This window comes from Lepidochelys olivacea (genome assembly GCF_965140295.1).
Source record: "Lepidochelys olivacea isolate rLepOli2 genome assembly, chromosome: 2".
Classification (NCBI taxonomy): Eukaryota; Metazoa; Chordata; order Testudines; family Cheloniidae; genus Lepidochelys; species Lepidochelys olivacea.
Genome location: NC_140412.1, coordinates 124,791,549 through 124,813,989, shown reverse-complemented (window position 1 = coordinate 124,813,989; position 22,441 = coordinate 124,791,549). Strand labels below are relative to the sequence as shown.

Genomic DNA, 22,441 nt, shown 5'->3' with positions numbered 1-22,441 from the left:
TTAATGGAATTCACTTGGGATCCACCGGTAAACAATCTGAGACTTACAGTGAGTTGATAATACTACTTAACACTTGATTTGCTGGGCAGCAGGTCAGTTTAAACACAACAAACTTGAGTGCTAGTTCACAAATAAGACATTTTTTTCTGTTAACTTCAAACAAATCTGTGTCAAACTTGCACCAAGAGCAAACAGGAATATTATACGGTCTCATTGTTTCCTTTGCATTCCATTTATTGTGATTATTATAGAATTCACACATACAGCCCTTATCCTCAATAGTAACATTCAGACCTGGCCAGAATATTACATGTTAGGCTCAGTTTTTATACTTCTCAATACCCACATGAGCACTGTCAAATACCTTTAGCCTTTCTGACATCATGCTGTGTAGTATTATGACAAAATGGGGAGGAGGGGAGGGAAGAGATGGTACAGAAGCCCATTGTCATAGAGCAGCCCCACCTCAAAAGCCTTCCAGCCACAGGCTCTCATACAACAGGTGTGCATGCCTCAGTTTCCCTTTGGCCCAGCTATAAAAAGGGCATTCTCTCACTGTCCAATTCAAAGACCCAGGCATGATTTATTAATGTACAGATGCAGTAATTCACTGTGATAAAAGGGGATTTTCTATTCCACAGTAAAAACATTTTAAAATACAGAAGTTTTCTGTTCCTCTCATCAGAGACTTCACTTCTACATCAATCACCCAGGAATTCATCAGCATATGGTGCCCAGTTCCTTTCTGCCCTTGTTCCAGGACACCACTCCAAGCCACTGAGAGTGACCAGTTTCATAATTCTTCTACCCAAACACAGTCCAACAACTCAGCCCTTTTCAGCCTCCAGCACTGGCTCTCCAGCTCAGGAAAGCCCACTAGCTTGCTGATAATTTCTCCCTATTCCCAGAGAGGGCCTGTGGAGCTTCCTTGTCTCTGCAGCTTCCCCCCAAGACCTCTTCCAGTCCTCTGATCTCTAGCTCCTGACTGATCCACTCTGTCATCACACTTTCCCAACTATATGGCCCAGATGCCCTCTCTTAAAACCCAATTAGGAAGCAGCTGACTAGTCACAGGTGCATGGGACCCAACACCTTCTTAAAAGGGGCCAGCCACCTTGTCACACCCATCACATGCAGAAATCCCATCTCTATAATCCCATCTCTATGTTTGGAAGTACCTGAGCTTTTTCTGATGGCCATCCCTCTAGAATTACTTTCTCAAGCTTTTATAAGGTTGGGTCATTTTGTGTTTCTCATTTGAGCTTGTCAAAAAAAAAGAATAATGTGGAAATGGGTAGTACTTGAGTCCTGTTTACTTCAAACCCCTGTTCCTGCAGCTCCCATGGGAATGCACTGCAGCTGTCTAATGCTTCTGCACCTGCCACATATTGCAGTATGGGGGACTCCCCTACTGTGGCTTGTCTGCAATGCCATTTGCTTCCAGGAAAATTTGGAAGCAGAGCAGCCACTTCTTCCCATTCTTTGCCAAGATCCATGCCATCCATTCTATTTTTGCTGAAGATTTAAGCCAGCATTTTCAAAACTTTATATATATAAGTTTATATATAGTCACCTAAATATGTAGCCTGATTTTAAAAACTGCTGAATACTCAGCAGCTTCTTAGCCCCCAAATCTGTAAGCTCCCTTTTTTTAAATATTGGCCATAGTTTTTTCCAGATACTATGTAGTGAGCTGTAGCTCACGAAAGCTTATGCTCTAATAAATTGGTTAGTCTCTAAGGTGCCACAAGTACTCCTTTTCTTTTTATGTAATAACTATGTGATTAAAAGACCATGAGCTTATTTCCTGGCTCCAGTAACAGTTGGGTCAAGATTACCCCGAATACAGGAGCGCAGTGGTCCTATGCTCTGAAAAGGGGACAAGCCCGCCTTAGTATGTGGAAAAAATCTTATATTGTTTTGAATCAAATATTTGTATGTGTTTTTGCAGTGGTGATGCAGGATTTTTATATAAGTTTTTGCATATGTTTGGCAGGCAATTCAAAAGCATATTTGGAACTTTATGGATTTAGTAGAACCTTTTTCTCCCCTAAATGTGGCACTACCAATTGGAGGGAAAGGATTGATGCTGGCTGGGGCAATTTATGGAAGGGATGAGTTAATGCTGGCTGGAGTGCCAAGCCTCAATGGACCAAGGGAACGTTGGGAAGAGTTTATGGTTTTTAAATAGAAGCAGGTATAATTCTATAGTGCTGGCAGATCTCATTTCGAGTGTTTGGAATTTTCTGAGTGCCACGTAACCTCAAGTTACACACAGGATTTAATCAGTTCACAGCTAGACAGCAGACTGTTAGTCTGTAAATATCCAGTTTGAAATGAAGGTATTAGCTGGAAAAGGAAGTGCACAAGTGACTCCAGGTCCTGCCAAGAGTGAACCAATGATTCTATCTGCCATCTGCCTATCATCTATTTAATATTTCAATCAGTTGGGCACATTTTCACTATCAAGTTAGTAGAGAGACAAAAAAATTAATGGGGGGAGGGATAGCTCAGTGGCCTAAGCATTGGCCTGCTAAACCCAGGGCTGTGAGTTCAATCCTTGAGGAGGCCATTTAGGGATCTGGGACAAAAATTGGGGATTGGTCCTGCTTTGAGCAGGGGGTTAGACAAGATGATCTCCTGAGGTCCCTTCCAACCCTGATATTCTATGATCACAGCAGAACTACAATAGTAACTAGTATCAGGGGTAGCTGTCTTAACCTGTATCCACAGAAACAACAAGGAGTCCAGTGGCACCTTAAAGACTAACAGATTTATTTGAGCATAAGCTTTCATGGGTAAAAATCTCACTTCTTCAGATGCATGGAGTGAAAGTTACAGATGCAGACATAAATCTACTGACACATGCAGAGAAGGGAATTAGCTCACAAGTGGAGAACCAGTGTTGACAGGGCCAATTCGATCAGAGTGGATGTAGTCCACTCCCAACAGGAGATGAGGAGGTGTCAATTCCAGGAGAGCCAAAGCTGCTTCTGTAATGAGCCAGCCACTCCCATTCCCTATTCAAGCCCAATTTAATAGTGTTAAATCTGCAAATGAATTTTAGTTCTGCTGTTTCTCTTTGAGGTCTGTTTCTGAAGTGTTTTTGTTCAAGTAGAGCTACTTTCAAATCTGTTATAGAATGTCCAGAAAGATTGAAGTGTTCTCCTACTGGCTTTTGTGTGTTACCGTTCCTGATGTCCGATTTGTGTCAATTTCTTCTTTTACGTAGGGACTGTCCGGTTTGGCCAATGTACATGGCAGAGGGGCATTGCTGTTACATGATGGCATATATAACATTAGTAGACATGCAGGTGAATGAGCCTCTGATGGTGTGGCTGATGTGGTTGGGTCCTCTGATGGTGTCACTAGAGTAGATATGGGGACAGAGTAGGCAACGAGGTTTGCTACAGGGTTTGGTTCTTGGATTAGTGTTTCTGTGGTGTGGTGTGTAGTTGCGGGTGAGTATTTGCTTCAGGTTGGGGGGCTGTCTGTAAGCGAGGACTGGCCTGTCTCCCAAGGTCTGGGAGAGTGAGGGATCGTTTTCCAGGATAGGTTGTAGATCGTTGATAATGTGCTGGAGAGGTTTTAGCTGGGGGCTGTACGTGATGGCCAGTGGTGTTCTGTTGTTTTCCTTTGTGAGGTAATTATACCTCATAAATACAAGTAAGTAATAAGACATAATCTGCAATATATATTTCTGGATTATTATAAGAGAGACTGACTTTGACCTTTCAAGAAGTACAGTAACTGCTCTGAAATTTAATGAATAGACTGTTCTATTTGTGCAGGAGGTCAGACTAGATCATCATAATGGTCCCTTCTGACCTTAATATCTATGAATCTATTTGTAATATGAAATGGAATTTAGACTTTAGGGTGGAAAACAACATTACCCATAAAGTTTTCAGGCAATGTAAAGAGGTCTGTGGCAATAGTGACAACTAAACAGGAAGCTGCCGTGCAATCCAAAGCCATTTAAAAAATGTGATTAGTTACACTGTTCAGAACAGAGTGTGGTAAAAGTTGTTTGCTGCTCCATGTCTGAATATGCCATTAACATGGGATTTAAACTCTGGGGCAAGGGCCATCTTTTTGTTTTGTGTTCATACAGCAGCTAGCACAATAGTGTCTTGGTCCATTTCTGGGGCTCCTAGGGGGTACCCTAATAATACAAATACTACTAATAATTCTTAACAAAAAGTTATGAAAAGCACACACTCCCTAGCTCCCTACTGCAAATAAGTCTGCGCTTTATTACATAGTCTTTTAAAATATATGCCAAGCGTGTAGAGCCTGATCTAATTCCCATTGAAATAAATGAGAATCTTCCCCTTGAATTCACTCGGGTTCTAGATGGGTTCTCATTTTCATTGAACAATTTTTTCCAAATTAGGGAAGGTTTCCCTTGGAAATTATTGCCATTGCCCATCAAAATGACATTTTAAAGAAAGTATCGGTGTCACAATTTAGTAAAGTAAAAGTATCACAATTTCCTGGTGAGTCATGTGATTTCAGACAGGACTGCAGCCAGTGTGATGATGATGATGTTAAGTGCTCCAGCCTCTCATGAAGGGGGTAACCACCCTTTGATTGGCTGCCTTCCCCACTACCCTGCTTCCGCAGAAAGAGCAGTCAATCAGAGCTGCTGCAGGAGCCAGAAGAGTTTTTAAGCAGGAGATGGGGGGAAGAGGAAGCAGCCAACACCATTCTCACAAGTTGGGGGAGGGAGCAGAAAGATCCTGGCAGCTCAGGCCAGTCTCATGATTTTGGGGGGTTTGTCATATGGGTTTTTAATGTTTAGGGTTGGCACTACTGAAATGCACTTCCACAGAGCCACATGAAGAGCAAATTTTCATATTAGAATAGTGTTATCTTATTCCCGAAAGTATGTGAAAGGCACATTTAAATTCTTTCTGCATACTTTGCTGGAATATTTTCCATTTGTGCTCTGTGGATTAATTTTTTGTTTTTAAAATCTCAGTAAAAGTTTGCTGGCATTTTTGTGTTAAGTGAAATTATTTATTCAAGATAAATAGACAAGCTGTAAATATATAAATGCAGCTTAAAAAAATAGTATAGATACTTTGGCCAAAATTTTCCTTTATGTCTTTTTCTTTCTTGTGTTCTTTGTATCTCTGTGCATATGTTACTGTCATTACTTTTGCTTTAGGGCAATATTGCCAATGACATTTCTAAGGAGGAAGCTATTAGTTATCTCAGATTGCAGGCAATTTTGAAACGGTACTACTTTTTAAATAGTTATTCATCTCACAAGAAAAAAAAGTCAAGTGTAGGTGCTTAAACTTAGGCTCCTAAATCCATATTTAACCAACTATAGAATTCTCTAATTGGGGTGGCTTAATCTGGATCTAAGAGCCTAACTTTAAGCACCCACATTTGAACTTTTTGGCCCTGGACAATTCTGGGGAAGATGAAAGGGGAACAATTGAATAGTTTTTATTTGACAGTGAATCATTAAAAGTGAATCAGATTGTTAAATTTAACCATGGTATTAAAGTGAAATTAGGAAAAGTGTGCTGATAGTATCCTAAAATCTTTTTATTTGTTGTTCATCCTCAATTTTTTCCAGTTACTGATGATTTAGCAGAAACAATTCCAATAAAATTTTGAATATTAAGCAAATTAATTTACTATAATATAAGTATGATATAATTGCTTCTGCATTCACTTTCCACAGCAACAGCATTATCAGAGCTTCTTCCCCTTGGTTTTCTTTGTCACATTCAGTTCATTTGACCTGAGAAGTGAATACTGTTGAATAACATTGAGTTCCTGTAAAAAAGGTATATTCTTCCTGTAGAGGAAGAGGAGTTACAAAGGGCTTGGACTGAAATGGCTGTGCACTAAAGGAACAATAATGAGATACAGCATAGCTGAGAAGGGTATGGGGGAAATAATGAACATGCTCTTCCAACATGTGACTTAGCTCTTCATGACTTCATGACTCCACAATTCCTTTGCTATCCCACCCCTAACTTTCACACCCTCCCCTCTGCAGTGTGCCAGAGAGTCCACCACAACATGCATAGAGGCATAGAATCTCACAGAGCAGTATAAACCATACAGACCCTAGAACATCCCTAGCAGCCTTATGTGCATGGCTGTCTAACACAACAGAAATATTGTTCAGTGTTATTGAAGTAATGTTGGGTCCAGGATATTAGAGAGACAAGCTGGGTGAGGTAATGTCTTTTATGGGACCAAAAGACGTTTTTCCATTTTATTTGTGCTTACATAGATATACATGTCCTCTTAGAAACTGGACCAGTGGACATAAGAGATGATAGAAAACTAAGGGAAATGAGAAGGATTAACCATGCAGTGAGGAGAGATAAACCATGCAGTGAGGTGATGACAAGTACTGAGTTCTTTTCCACTTACCTAGGAAACTTTAGAGTAAGCTAATACAGCATAACCCTTAAAATGAACCCGGATGTGGTAAAATTGTATTTAAAAGGCCCAGCTTTGGGAGGAGCTGAGCAATCTCAACTCCGACTGACTTCATTGAACATGCTGAACAGTGGTTCCCAGGGGTCACTTAGCACTTCACACAGTCCAATTCATAGTGAAGCAAAATTCTTCCAGCATACTGTAATGTGCACAACTCTGATGAACATTCTCTTCTAGGGGCAGATCCTCAGTGGGTCTAAATTGTCCCAGCTCCATTGAAGTCATCATATTGAATGGAGCTATGGCAATTTACACCAGCCGAGAATCTGTTTTATTACAAGAATGCTATAGTGTACTGTAATGATCTTTCTACCACCAGCTAGCAGCAAACTCTACCACATGACACATTGTTAGTGCTTAGAAATTTCAATGCAGTGACTGGCTATGATTGAACTGGGTATGAAACCATGATTGGCCGTTTTGGTTTGGGTTCCCCAGATGACTCAGCTTTTGACATTGTGTGCCACTGACTGTTTGAGCCACTGACTGGTTCAGGTGGACCATTGCTGGACCTGGATTTCAAATAATGGATGTGCCATGAAAAAAAATTGACCACATCTTTATCAAAAATCGCTTTATAGTGAAATTCTCACTGAGTCTTCGGTGGCGCAGGAGCTCAAGCAAACTCAGACCATAGACTAGTTGCCGCTCAGTTCTCACTGCATCTTCCAACTCCTCACAAGCCAGGTGGTCAACAACAGTACAATGTGCAACGTCTTTCTGTGGAGCCTGTTGAAATACACACAGGCTATCGAGGATCTCGTACGTAACTTTGGTACCCACTCTGATGACAGAGATTGAATGGCGTGGTATACATACTGCTATATCACACACGGCCACTGAAACAATCAGTTTCCGATTGTCGCACAAGAAACACTGGCTTTCTGAAGACCCTTTGATATATTAGCAAAAAAGGCAGATGTATGCAAACAGGGAGATGTCCAAGAACATAAACAGTTGAAAGGCATTTCCGGGGCCAGGGCAAAATGTGATCATGTGATCTACATCAACTCTGTGGTCAATGAAGCAGGCAACAGCCTAAAGCACAACAATCTGGGTCCTGCCTCCAGAACGATCATGTGCCTGACTGGCAGCCATAAATAGCCTTCTAACATTCTCTCCCTGCTCATCCATGGATGAGGTCCTGAACAGATAGAAAACACATTATGAAAGTGTGATGAACCATCCACCTGCTGATGACGGTCTGGAGCTACCTGACTCGGCAGACCCAGGGATGGACACTGATCCTTCATTACTAGAGGAAGTACAAAAGGACATCTAAAAGTTATGGAATGGATATGCTACTGGTCCTGATGATATTTCACCTTAGCTGCTCAAGGGTGCCTAGGAACCAATGAGCATTGGCCTGCATCAACTACTTGTAACAGGGTCAGCACCCACCTCTCACAAGCACCCCTCTTTTGGCCAATGCATGCCTGCAATCACTCAGTTTTGAATGGGGGTAGCACCCACTTTTTGCAGGCGCCCCCTTTCTAGTCGGGTGTTCAGTGACTCAGCCCTCCGGCCGAGTCACACACACTGTCCCCTCTTCCAGGATGTACAGTCTCTAGTTCTTTCTCACAGCCCTGGTTGGGGCTGTAGCATCAAGGTTTTCTTCCTGGAGATACAATCTTCTTTAACAGCCCAACAGGGGTCCATCTCAGTCCCCTCAATTTGTGTCCTTTCAGCAGCCCTCCCTAGGCTCAGCCTTCAACCAGACCAGCAGGGCCCATCCTGGAACCCTCACCCAGTCTGGCTAGGTTCTGGGCTCAGTCCTCTGGACTCAGCCTGCCTGCACTGGCCTGTCCATGGTCCTGATGCTTTTCCAGCCAGCCAGACACCCATTTCTCTCGCTTCAAGCTCCAGGCAGAAACTGACTGCTCTGCCACTGCTGCTTCCTTTTATGGGGCCCTTCTGGCCCCCAGTTGGTCACTCCAGCAGCCCCTCTGATTGGCTGCTCCCCTGCAGCCATTCTATGCTGCCTAGGGGTGTTCACCAATCAAGACTGTGTTGATGACACAGCCTTGCTTGTAGAGAATCCAGAGAATTTCAGCTCCGCCCTTCAAGTTTTCCAAGACATCATCCCATCTACACTATGAGGTTGAACAACTCCTGGCAGAAGACCAAGGTCAAGAACCTCAGAGCTGGGCCACCAGAACTTCCAGTACTGGTGGGATTGAGCACCATGCAGAGCTTTGACAATTTGCATCTACATAGGTGCAAGCAGAGTTCAAACAGTCACAGTAAACCAGATGCCCTCTGATGAATATGTCTAACCACTGCCTGATGAAGTCAATGTCTTGTCCGCAACTAAAAAAATGTTTCTGCATTGAGACAAAGTTTAGGTTCTGTCAAACTTTTGTATTGCATGCACGGCTATAAGGGTCAGAAGCCTGGTCCCACTTCCAGGCAGATTTGGAACAGCTAGAGGCATTCCATATGCTCAATAAGTGCCAAATTCTGAACATAAAGTGTTTCAGTTTTGTGCAAAATGACACAACATCACAGAGATCTGACCTTCATCCAATCACTCACTACATTCAAAAGCAGGTTTGCATTTGCTTTAGCCATGTTGCCAGGATGGACAAAAACATCCCAGCATGCCATGCCTCAAACTCTCCATCAACACACGAAGTGGTGCATGCTTGGACCATACCTGGAGTCATCGGTGGGACCACCCCAGAGATACATGGATTCTCAGGATTGAGCCAGAACTGGGAACTTCACTCTCTGATCCCTAGTACAATGCTGGTACAATGGTCCTCAGTAGACTATGTGCGTTTGATGATGATGAATGGGCACATCCTCCTGTAATGAGTCTTCTGTATGGGGAAAATGACTTTACATTGAGAGGGATATTTTATTATTACTATTTACTGATTTTATTCTACATACCAGCCATTGTGCTAGGAACTGTGCAGGCATAGAATACAACACTGTCCATTTATTTTTAACTGTATCTTCAGGCCTAATCCTTTGGTTTTCTTTTAAGTTTTATTTTTACAACTCTTCTACGTGGTTAGAATGGCAATTTTCCTCCTCATATCGGTCACATAAACAGCAGATCGCTGCTAGGACATCTTGACACATAAGAAAAAAAAAGAAACAGATTGTTTGGTCGAGAAGTTTTTATTCAGGCAAAAACACATAGTCAAGGACAAATGTAGATAACAGAATCTAGAATAACAGAACAGGTTTTCAGACATTCTCCTCACAGGAGAATGTTACAAATTTATCCTCCGCAGAGATAGTTTTCTTTTTGGAGAATTAATTTTTGATTTTTTTCTAATATATACAAGTGTATGTTATTAAAGAAAAAGACCAAACTCAAAACTACATATTTAAAATTCTGTTCTGATGCTGTAAGGATCATCAGATCTTGAACCTAGGTTTGCATGGCTACCAAACAGTTAACAGCCCCACACTGCCATAACCTGGCTGCTCTATGCAACCCACGATCCACAGTAGGTGCACGCCACAGGACATTCCTCCTTGAGTAATCTGATTGGCAGTTGTCTTAGCAATCGCTGATTGGCTCCTTGATCATATAGAAGCTCATGGGGCATAGTACAAAGTACCCAGGCAACAATGTGGATCCTTAGCTAGCTGGAATGACTGCCCTGCTTCTCCATTTCTGAACCCCCAGTACTGACTTTGGCTCTGACTTGGATTCTGACTCCCGATCAACACCTGGAAGCCCAATACAGAAACTGATACCTGATATTGACCCTCAGCCTGATTCCTGACTCTGTCTCCAGCTCTAACACTCAGCTTGATACCAGTTTCTGATTCCGGCTTGATCCTCAGCATGGCTCTGACCCTGATACTGGCTCTAACCCCAGGCTTCAGTTCCTGGGTCCCAAAATCCTGCCACTAGTCCTGTCTTCCTTTACCCAGGATCCTGACAGATGTGAGAAGATTGATGCAAGGCTTATTTTATAGACACATCCCTCAAATACCTATTATCAAGGTTTTAGGGAAATATCCCAATGTACTGAATTAAACAGATTCCTATAGAACCTTTTTTAGAATTTGTATGAATCAGATTCAAGGAGACTACTCATAATAGCAAGCTCTATCTTCAGTCGTTGCATACAAGATAAGGATAATAGCTAGTCTCAGGTCTATGGAATATGTGTTGTTGCGTGGACTGTGATCTGTTGCACTTCTCTGTCATGTAATAAATAAATAATTTACATACTGCTTTGCCAACAAACTGGTGTCACTAATTTATTCGCTCAGGTCTTTGGGAAAGCTGTAAGACTGGATGCAGTTACAAATCTGTCTTAACTATAAATGTGTGTTTTCAAAAAAACTAGAACAAGATTTCTGAAATATTTCATCCTTAACATATGTTGGTCAGGTTGCTTACTACACCAGAACCTGAATAGAATAGAGTGTCTGTTATTTACATGATCTAAGATTTTTCTTTTTCACACTTGTTTTGTTACCTTGGAAGTAACAGGAATGTCACAGCTGGTCTTGTCTTCCCTACCTTTGCTGGGCAACCTGTTGGCAGTTTCAGAACATGTTCATTTTGAGCTTTAATCCTTTAGCTGAAGGGGTGGAGGTACTGAATCTTTAACTAAGACATACAAAATGTTAATTAATTATTGAAGTCAAATATCTGTTGTTCCAATGGATGGAATCACAGTCCCTCTTAAACAGGAGGCATTTATTTAAGAAAACTAAACAACTAGTGACAAGATAAAAAAATACTATTGCTTTATCTCCTCTTGTGCAGCAGGGACCGCATCTGATCTGGATCTCTTTACAGTAAACAAAGATATCTAACAGGTGAATAGCATACTCAAGATGAGCATCTCATTATAAGTATTAACAACAACAAAAAACCCACACAAATAAAAAATTTAAACTGTGATTAAAAATCCATTAACTTTTTTACTTCCTTAATTTCACTCTCCTAGTTCTTGGGAATATCCTACTTCCACTAGTTCTCCAGTCATTATAGGCTATATCCATACTAGGAAATGTTATGAAAAAATTCCCACTGGAATGGTGGGAGCCCAAGGGTAGACAAGTTTTCCATGACTGGACTTATTTTTACCATGATATTGGCTGAAACCAGGCTTAATTAACATGGTGATAAAAATGAGACTGGTTCAGGGATCCTCGTCTGCATTAGGGCTCCTCCTAGCACTATCAACGATTCAGCTGAACTCGTGGTAGCACTGGGGAGGGGAGGAGGTTTGTGGTGTTCATCATCTGACTAGAAAGGCAGGAGGAGACTCTAGGGGGAAAAGAGGATGGTTTGGGCAATAGTAGCTCATGCTATGTTCACTGACCATCTGCCATCACCCCATGATCCTCCAAGGGTCTAGAGGTCTTATTTATCTGCAAGAAAAGATGTTGGAATCTCCACTGCTGACCTCTTATGTTGGCATCCTCCAATGACCCCAGCTGCCTTGGTGCTCGGACTGCCATGTGTGCTGATTTCTTGTTATTTGTTGCTTCTCCTCATTGAATTTAGCACACTGGTTTGCTGTGTGTTATGTGTGGTCTTAGGGCTTGTCTACAATGCCCTGCACTTTGGACTAGGGGAATGCAAATAGCAGTGCACACCAAGGTGCTGTGCGATAACACCCCTGTGTGGATACTGTGGGCATGAACTCAAAGTTTCTTAGTTTGCGTTGTTACTCCTCTTCAAACAGATGCTGCAGTGAATGTTTTTTGTTTGTTTGTTTGGACTCTAGGTCCACTTATCAGCAAAGACACAATTCAGTTTGACCTGTGCTTAGCTTGCCATTGTTTTGGAGCCTTTTGGTGATGGAGCTGTGGCTTCAAGTTCTGGGGCTTCCCCAGAAAGTTTCCTATAGTGCTGTATGCAGTACAAATCTGAAGATGCTGAGAAATAAGTAGACAGCAATGTAGGATCGTTCTTCCACTGTTGCATCATCCTACTCCCCTGATCCTCCTGCAATACCACAGAGTATTCTTTCTTTCCACTAGGACTGGATAGAAATCCACAGTTAATGTTGACAGTAAAAACACCGTTAAATTAGATTCTGCAACTGAACATCCCTCAGAAAGAGAAGATCTTGCAATGGCATGGGTTGGAGGGCCAATAGCAGCATGGCTCCTGTGAGAAGGATCACAGGAGCAGCAGAGTTACCATGATACCAAAGGGGGGACAAGCAGGGCTGAGTGCCAGAAGTTGGGGAAATTCCTTCCCAGAGGATTTCTTGCCTCTTCCGCAGCCCTCCAACATTCTTTGATGGGAAGACTGGAAGAAATCTTTTCAAACTACAGCAGAGTTCCTTGGCCAATTGTCATCCTGTCATGGGTATTTCTTTTGGAAAAGTACAGTTTGGTCCCAGGTGCTTATTAGTGTTCACTATATACAGAGAACAATAGTTAAGAAATTGGGCCAAATTAACTGCTGTTATAAATTCTATTCAATGCAGCTGAATTCAAAGCAGCAGTGCATCCGGCCCCCTAATTCCCATCTGAAGCTGGAGTCTCCTTGCACAGTGTAAAGAACCGATGGTGCATTACTGTAGCTTGCTTGGTCATGCTGTAGCCTGCACAGTGAAAACTCCCTGAATCTGTATCCCTCACCTTCAGCTAAAGCGAAGCCCAGCAATATGCTAGTTTGTTTCCATGTGACGTTTCCGTGAGGTTGTCCTGCTTTTCAGCAGTTATGCATTTCCTTGGAAGGTGCATTAGCCACCTTCTTTTTAGGACAATTCTCTTCAAAATAAAGATCACCCTACTGAAATGTGGCTGAACTGAGACACTGCTTATTCCTTTATAGAGAAAGGACTAGAGAGGATATAAATGAATAATACAATACAAAAATCACTTGGAATGAATACCGGTAAATCATGCCTCATGATGACAGATATAGACCTTAGAATAGTGTCTCAATTATTTATTTTTCCTTTTTTTATTATTCTCATTTCACTACTAGCTGCATTCAGACCAGGACAGAGGAGATGGCTCACTTAAGTACATCCTTTCTGGAGATGGAGCAGGAGATCTCTTCATTATCAATGAAAACACTGGAGACATACAGGCCACAAAGAGACTAGACAGGGAAGAGAAGCCTGTTTATATACTTCGTGCCCAGGCTATAAACAGGAGGACTGGACGACCAGTGGAACCAGAGTCTGAGTTCATCATTAAGATCCATGACATCAATGACAATGAGCCAATGTTTACAAAGGATGTTTACAACGCCAGTGTTCCAGAAATGTCGGATGTCGGTAGGTGGCAGCTCAGTAATTCACTGTCTGATCTGGGTTCTTTTTGGGGATTTGCATCAGTGTCCATTATTCAGAGGTGCAGGGCAGATACCTGCTATTTAGTTCATTTGGAGTTGTGGAGCATTCAGCATCTCTGAAAATCAGATCCTTAGTATTTGGGCTGGACCTGGAACAGAAGTCCTAATGCTGGTCAGCTCTGCTTGTTTATGGTTTAGGACAGAAACAAACTGGAAAAAGGTGGGGGAGTGAGCATGCACCTCCCAAAAGAGAAAGTCAGTGTACCTCTCAGCTCTTCCCTAATTTTGGGATACATTGCTCAATTCCCTTTGTCCCTCCATAATCTTTTGTTTCTCCTTGAACACAAAGGGTGTTCTCCATTGCCCATTGAAGTGAATCCATATCTTTCCACTGACTTCACTGGGCTTTTGATAAGGCCCTCAGAATCAATAAAAGAACATAAAAATCAGATTTAAAATGAATGGATTAAAAATTCACCTTTGGAGATTCAGGGGGCCCCTCTTTAGAGGATTTCACAGGTTCACATTTCTTTGTCCCTTGTTTCTTTTTAGAGAGAGCTGGGAGATTGAATAGCAACACAGCACATTTGTAATCTGAAACAATGTCCAGTGAGAGAAGCATTAAACAAACAGCATCAAGTAAAGGATTCAAATAAACCACAAGCAATATGCAAAAAAGGACTAATGGGCATCTTCTCTCAGCTCATTCATGGGGTTTGTCATGTGAATGAAACCTTAGCCCCATCAAAGTCAGAGCATCCCCTTAACATTTTACATTAGGACATGGCATTATTTAATCTGTGGAGTGGATACTTTGTTCAAAAATCTCTCCTCAGTCCCAAAACCAGCACTGTTTTTGGTACAATAAACACTTCATCTAGAACTGAACAGTGGTTATTTTTCTGAGAGCGGGATTCAAGATTCCGAATTCCAATACAGCCCTCAAATACCAGATCCGAGGTTTTGGTTTGACCGATTACAAAGATGAGGCACTTTGCAAAATTCAGTTCTTGACTTGGGTTCAGATTTTAAATACCGACCAGAATGGGGGTGTTCAGATCTTTGGGTTTTGGTACAACTGTACATTTTATAGAAAATATGAAACAGAATTTAACTTCCCTGTAGAGTCTAAACAATTGACTTTTTTTGGCTCCAACAGCAGCTGGAGTTTGTCTTTCCCTACAGTATTGGGCTGGTGCCCTTTAAATAGAGGAATGGGCAAAGCAGTTTAGATGAAATAAAAACATAGCTTAAGCTTTGCCCAAAACTTGAATTTAACCAGAATTGCATTATTTTTTAATCCAAAAAACTTCAGCTGTGTTTAAAAATATACTTTTTTTCTTTCCTTTTTTTCCATGTTACCACATTCCCAGGTTCCCACCCGGACTCGAAGGAGAACTGCCAAAGTGTCACAAATAGAGGCTGGTTCTTGAGTTCCCAGAGCAGTTTTCCGAACCTAAGATACCCAGCTAGTTATAATAAACACCCAAACTCTGGTCTTGATGAGATTCCTCCAGGACTAAATTAAACAGTATATTCTGGATCGCAGATGTGTTGTCAGTAGAGAAGGAGCTGTTCAGTGCTTCGTGATTAATAGATTAAATGCAGTGCGGCTTGATCTTTTGGCTCCCAATTAAAATACCCACAAACGAGTATTTGAAAGGCCTTATTCAGTTTCCCCAAATTCTTTCATTGAGGACATAGCATCCAGTCCCTAAACTTTGTAGATCTCACAGGTTTCCCCTGAGGTACAGGGCCATTTGCACAAACCCGTCCACATCAGGGTCCTCCATGGCTCCCTGGCACTATAGCACTAGGGATTCGTCAGCTTCATGCTGCTCCTGGGATCCCCATGAAGGGAATTTCCCTTGGACAGAAAAATAATAATAATACAGAATAAGGCTGAATTATAGTTTTAGAAGATTAACCACAAAGGTCTTCCCACTCCCAAGTCCTTTTCACACAAGGGGGAGCTACTGATTATTCCAGTCCAACTTGGAAAGACAAGATTTATATGCACAGTACCCCATCTCCAAATCATCTCCTTAATGCAAGAGACAAATTAATGAAACTGTCTGTTAGCGCTCGCGTGGGCAGGGAGACGGATTTCTCAAAGAACAATATCACAGTACTGTTCTTGTTTGTGAATTTACATTGCAGTAACTGTACTATATTCAAACCAAATGTTTTCTATAAATAAGTAAGCAAACATCAGGTACAGGGAAAGAATATTTTTCACCCACACAAATTGCTGTTTGTTGAAATAGTTTAAAAGCATTTTCGGCCCCTGTCAGAGTAGCAATATAACGATGAAAAGAGCAGGAACATTAAAGCATGTCCAGATGGATAAATGTACAGGCAACTATGCTATAAATTACTCTGTCCACCAACAAGAGAGTACATGTTTTTATTTATCATTGCAGGTACATTTGTTGTGCAAGTCACTGCGACGGATGCCGATGATCCTACCTATGGAAACAGTGCTAAAGTTGTGTACAGCATTCTCCAGGGACAACCGTATTTCTCAGTGGAGTCTGAGTCAGGTCAGGAGACCTTATATCTGTCATTCTCTGACAGTGTCTGTAATTTAAAATGACATGTTAAGGCAAGCTAGGACATATTAAACAAAAACTTCAAAGAGATTACATTTTACTCAGTGCAGAATCTGACAAACCCAGTAGAGCGATACATCTGTAAACATGACACCTACATTATTTTAATCTTAACATCAAAGTCTAATAAATATAATTAGACCTGGATGTGAACTAGTTTTCAATCATTTTCAACAAGCAATGGGCACGGACACTTTGCAGAGCCTGAAATTAAACCAAGTGTTGCTCAGTTCAATAGTTTGGCTCCAATGAGGAAAGAAGAAGGGAAAGCGGGTGGAAAGATTATTCATGGATCATCATAACAGCTGAATTAAGCTGAGTTTTCTTTTCTTCTTCTTGGTGTTCATTTAAAACTTGTGCCAATAAAATGATTAAAGTTATTTTTCTGTACATCTGTAATGTAGAGAGATATTTTTATGTTAATCTTCTGGGGGGAAATCTTCATTTAGAATCATGATAGAAGAGGTGCATTTGGCTTTGCCCCACTCAATATAACATCTCTCAGGATCCAGCCTTTTTGAGTTCTGTCTAGGGCTTTTTGGGAGATTTTCATCAGAAAATATTGGTTTGTCAAAACTGAAACTTTTTGTGGCAACATATCTGTATCAAAGAAACTTTTGTTAGGAAGGTTTCTCAGGTCCAAGGTGGAATTTCTGGAGAGAGTGAGAGACACACCCATAGATCCACAATAGCCCAGGGGTTAGTGGGAGACCCAAGTGAGTGCTGTAACCACTGGGCTATTGGATATTTTAGCAAAGGTCTTTCTCATTTTCTGAAAGGTTTTGGTATCATTCCGATGTGTAACACAAACAGATTTTGAAACCTCAAAATTGTTCATAAAATGGAATTCTTGTTTTTTGGCTAGCCCTAATTCTGTCCTCAGGAAGGCATCAAGTCAGATAGTGCATGGGGATAAATAACATAGGACTAGGGGAGAAAGGGGGAGGATTTACCACCTCCCCCACCCCCACCCCCCATTTAGGGATCGCATTAATAAATAAAGGAAACACCAAGTTTGGAACAAAAACTCGTTTATCTCACTTTATGAAAAGTTGATGAGTTTACTCATGGTACAAAATTACTCATTAAAGTGATATTCAACAGCTTGTTTATTATTTTTAACTGTAGACACACACACTCAAAATTTTAAAAAGTTGTCTATACCCCTGTAACATGGCTGATTTTGTTGTTGTTGGGGGTTGAATAATCATATGTCCAATAGCTTCTGTGGTTATAAGAGGCTGTGGGTTCACCTTTCTCTGAAACATAAGATACTGGCTACTGAAGGAGGTAGGATTCTTCTCTTGATGGACCAATGGTTCTAGTTTGGCAGAGTATATCTTACATTCTTCTATCCAAATGGATAATAAAAGTGAGGGATCATATGCTTTAGCTGGTAGTGCAATGGTTTCTTAGCAGAGAGTGTATGGGGAAAAATAGATACAGCAAAGGTTTGATCCTTCTCCCACTGAACTCAACTGCAAAACTAGGGATTTCAGTGGGACCAGAATTTCATTCCTACTGACTACGAAGAGCAAATGATCTGGTCTTAAGAGACCAGATAAATATAGAGACACAAGATGGGTGAGGTAATATCTTTTATTGGACCAACTTCTGTTGATGAGAGACACAAACTTTCAAGCCACACAGAGCTCCCCTTCAGGTCTGGGAAAGGAACTCCCAGTGTCCCAGCCAGGGGCTGGTACCACCATGTTGCGCGAAGGACACTTGACAAAATTACTGTACTTAGTGACAGACATGGGGGTTTATGTCATTCAATTTTTTGAAAAATTACCACAGACCTCAACATTTTTATCATGGACACATTGCTGACCTCTAGTCCCAGCTAAATGCAAGGTGGAACAGATTGTTTAGCATAAGTAGTTAGTACATATTATAGGGGCCAGTCAAGGTAGAGTGGCCCATTAACACCTCTGCAGTCATAGGACAAAAAGAGGGAGTTAGTGGGTTACAGATTCTTGTAATAACTCATAAATCCAGTGAGTCTGCTCAGTCCATGATTTTCAGTGTCTAGCAGAGTTATGAATTTGAGCTCCCAGCTTCGTCTTTTGAAAATCATTGTGCAAGTTTCCTTTGAGGATGAGCACTGATAGGTCAGATATAGAGTGATCACTTTGTTCACCCACAGGTGGTAGGATGTTTTTGTCTTTCATCGTTATCCTATGTGAGTTGATTCAAGAGCATAGTGATTGTCTGGTCCCACCTACATAGTCGTTATTGGGGCATTCAGTGCATTGGAGGAGGTACACCACATGTTGTGATAGGCATGTGTAGGATCCATAGATCTTGAAAGGTGTGTTGTGTGGGGCATTGATCATTGTAGCAGTGGAGATCTGCCTGCAGGTTTTGCATCTGTTGTTCTGTCAGGATCTGGTGCTGCTTTGAGTTGGTGTGTCCGCATACAGATAAATATAAACATTTTGTTTTATTATAAATATAAAGTATTGAATTTCAGTGGGAGTTAGGTGCCTAACTGACATTTATGCCTTTGAATAAGAAAGTATTTAGGAGAAGAATTTCAATCACTGTATAAATAGAATTAGATATTGTATGCTTGGGTGCTTGCTGCTTTCTTAATTAATTTCCCTGCCATTTAATGTTTCTGTACTGCCTCTTAATGATGCCTTGCTGAAGTTTGCTTGTTTTTGCCATGTCTGTCAAAATAAAAGTTGATGGGATGGGGAAAATAACTGAAGTACCTTATAATGAGAGACAACCCTTCTTCCAGTTTAACAAGAGACTTTCATGCGAGTTAAAGGGGGATAAATAGTCATATAAAACAACAATGCATGCAAATTGCTTTAACATTTTTCTGGGGATGTCGTTAATATTGTGTCTGTCACGCAGGCAGCAGCCTGACATACAATGTGACAAGTCTGTAATTTAATATGCCATCTCATAACAGTAAATATTTATACTGGGCAAAGTTTACTGATTACACAGAGACTGTCATCTATTTTTTTTTAAATAAGCATTTCTGTCAAAGTCAGTACACTACCAACTATGTTCCCCTCCTTAATTCCCACCTTCCCAGGTATTATCAAAACCGCTTTGCTCAACATGGACCGAGAAAACAGGGAGCAGTACCAGGTGGTCATCCAGGCCAAGGACATGGGTGGACAGATGGGTGGACTCTCAGGAACCACCACGGTGAACATCACACTGACTGACGTCAATGACAATCCACCACGATTCCCACAGAGTGCGGACCATTTTTGTTTCTTTGAAAGTCTTTAAGGAAGTCTAGACAGAAATTAATATTTTTTCTCCCCAGTTATTTCTTCTGTCATAAACTGTGAGCCTATTGCATATCGGGCTTCCACACAGCGAGTGAGCAGTGGCTTGATACTAGTGCTTAACTCCAGTGGATGGAAAATGTTTCTTGTAATGTTTTCACTGCTTTGCTAGAGCTAGTCTGAGATGAACATTACTAAACAGAAAACATCCTTATTTTTTCTTCTCATTAAACAGTACTGCTGGGGACCTCCTATCACATTCTTTGTATTAGCATGTGTCTGCAATTATTTTTAGAGCGATTTCTGCTTTATTCTAATGTCTGTGTTTTGAAATATACTAATTTAAATGACTCAAATCTGTTCCTGGAGTGATTCCATTGAAATCATTGGAATTTCCCTGCTGGTGTGCTTCAACATAGTGCTGTTTCAAATAGTACTATGTGAAAATGCACTAGGAAACCTTTAGCGTGCACCAGCAGGGTCTACACGACCAATTAATGTGCAACATGATAGTGCACTTTAGAAATTACACCACCATAAAGCGCATTACTCATCTGTGTAGACAAGCCCTTAGAATCAACAGTCCTTTGTATTATTGAAGGATTCTGGGCGTAAACTGATTAAAAATCTCCCACACAATTTTTTTGCTTTATCTAACCTTTGCCATTTGAGCCAAGAGCAGTAGCAGCTGTCTGAGATTCTAGATACTATCAGACAAATAGGAAAGCTTTGACTGTTAAGTCACCAAAAATGTTATTGAAAGCAACTTGTCATTTAGGTCCAAAGTCTGCCCTTGGCTGTGGGCCAACAGCTCCCATTTAAATTGGTGGACTTAAATTGAAATGTAAGTCTCTGCCCCATAAAGTATATTATACACCTTTGCGCATGAGCATCTCTTATTGCCTGAATCATTGATGCATCAACACAATGCCAACATTCCCCAGTAACTTTTCTTAGGGATGTTGGGAGCAGTTTGCAGTGCAGCACATTTGCGGTAAAGACTGGCCTGGATTTGGTTTTAATGTCACTATATCACACAGGCTACTGGCAGTTCTCTATATTTTGTGCATCTTTTAACATCTAGAGGTTGTTTTTTCTTTTCCTATTCCATCTTCAACTGGCCAAAAGGGACCCAAGATATTGTCTGACATCACTTGCAGGTAGAAAGGGAAAAAAAATTCATTGTCATACTAGGGTCTTATCAGGGAATCACTTACTTCTATTGTTATGAAACTAAGGCATGGGGTGAGTTTTACTTCTTGCTAAAGACCTGGAGATCAGCAACTTCTTAAATCTGCTGATCAGAATATTGGTGCATCTGTGTCTGGCAAGCAAATACAGCTTTTATATCCAGACTCCAAAATACCATGGTTCTGGCTAACCAAAACTGCTTTCTCATTTATTGTAGGCACATACCAGTTCAAAACACCTGAATCTGCTCCACCTGAATCACCAATTGGCAGGATAAAAGCGAATGATGCCGATATGGGTGAAAACGCCGAGATCGAATACAGCATCACTGAAGGAGATGGATCAGACATGTTTGGGGTTATCACTGACAAGGACACACAGGAAGGAATTATAACAGTCAAAAAGGTACACATTTTAATAAACTTAATTCCAACTTTTAGAGTCCCTTTAAGAGCCTTACATGATGTACGTTTAATTTGTCATGCAGTTGACATTGTTCAGTGATTTACACATTATTTATTAAGAGTCTCCTCCAAATCCTCTGTACAAAGTATCTTTTACCAAATCAGTTAGGATTCCTTCCCCTTCCCACCCTCCCCAATCCTGTTTCCTCTTAGAACCACTTCACAAAACCTGCTTGCACAGCCTTTGAATGGGGAGGAGCAGCATTTAATCTATAAAGAGGGACAGGTCTGAGAGAAAGTTCTGCTGCGTCAGAAAGTTCATCTCCAAGGCTGGAGAAGTGCCCTTCAGCTGTGCTTTTTGTCCCTAATGTGAGTAAAAAAATTTAAAAAAAGATTTGTTCTACTTATTAGGAAAGTGCTAGGTTAGTCAACAGAAATAATCAGTGTCCCTGTACTCTTTTGCCTATTTAAATTACCGTTGACCTCTCAGAAGGTATTGAATTATAGATGCTCTAGTAAATCAAAGCACACGATTTATTGATGTACATTTTGCATATAATGTAATTAATAAACCATTTAGTGTACATTCACTTTAAAAAAAAAAACACAGTGCCTTATTAGATCACAATGTGCATCATCTAATAGATTGCACTTTGGCGGTCGGAAAGGATTTGAATAATCTTGTTAATAGTGAGTTATCAGGCAAGTGTGATAAGGTTACAGATATCAACTTCCATCAGTTCAAGTTTAGTCAACATGAAACAGACATTGTGTGGATTTTCAAAATATGCACTTTGCTTGTTGATATCAGTATGACACCCGTCATTACTTGTTCCTTAAGAAACGCCTTGTAGGGTATGATCATCGACATCAGTCTAATTCTGTTCATGTTCCTGTTTGCTTCTGACAGCAACTTTGTTCCTGTTAGTCTTGTTCAACCAAATGAAAAAAAACCAGAGTGACTACTATCTGCCTAAGTTGCTATAAGTACGTGTGTGCATGCAGCCCCCCAAATGTTGTTTCTTTTGTATTTTTTAAAAGGGTATTAGAACCATATGATATAGTCATAACCTATCATAGCATGATACTCTATTTGATGAGTCACCCTAAATCACTTTTGACACCACGTGACATAATGTTACATTTCAATAATGGGCAGCCAATATTTTAGCACAGGGCTCTCACAAAGATTTTCCCCCTGAGCGTGTGGTACTTAGGGAGCAGGAGCAGGAGGGGAAAGACAGTAAATGTGTTGAGCCT

At 40.9% G+C, this 22,441-nt stretch overlaps 1 protein-coding gene across 1 annotated transcript in view; it reads left to right on the top strand.

The window, feature by feature from the left end:
- Nucleotides 1-22,441, top strand: part of LOC311517200 (cadherin-6) — a 115,647-nt gene that overhangs the window by 69,025 nt on the left and 24,181 nt on the right. The window contains exons 3-6 of the mRNA XM_084621819.1: nucleotides 13,406-13,700; nucleotides 16,141-16,260; nucleotides 19,385-19,552; nucleotides 20,995-21,182. Of these exons, the coding sequence (XP_084477945.1) occupies nucleotides 13,406-13,700; nucleotides 16,141-16,260; nucleotides 19,385-19,552; nucleotides 20,995-21,182 (771 nt within the window). The remainder of the gene's footprint in view (nucleotides 1-13,405; nucleotides 13,701-16,140; nucleotides 16,261-19,384; nucleotides 19,553-20,994; nucleotides 21,183-22,441) is intronic.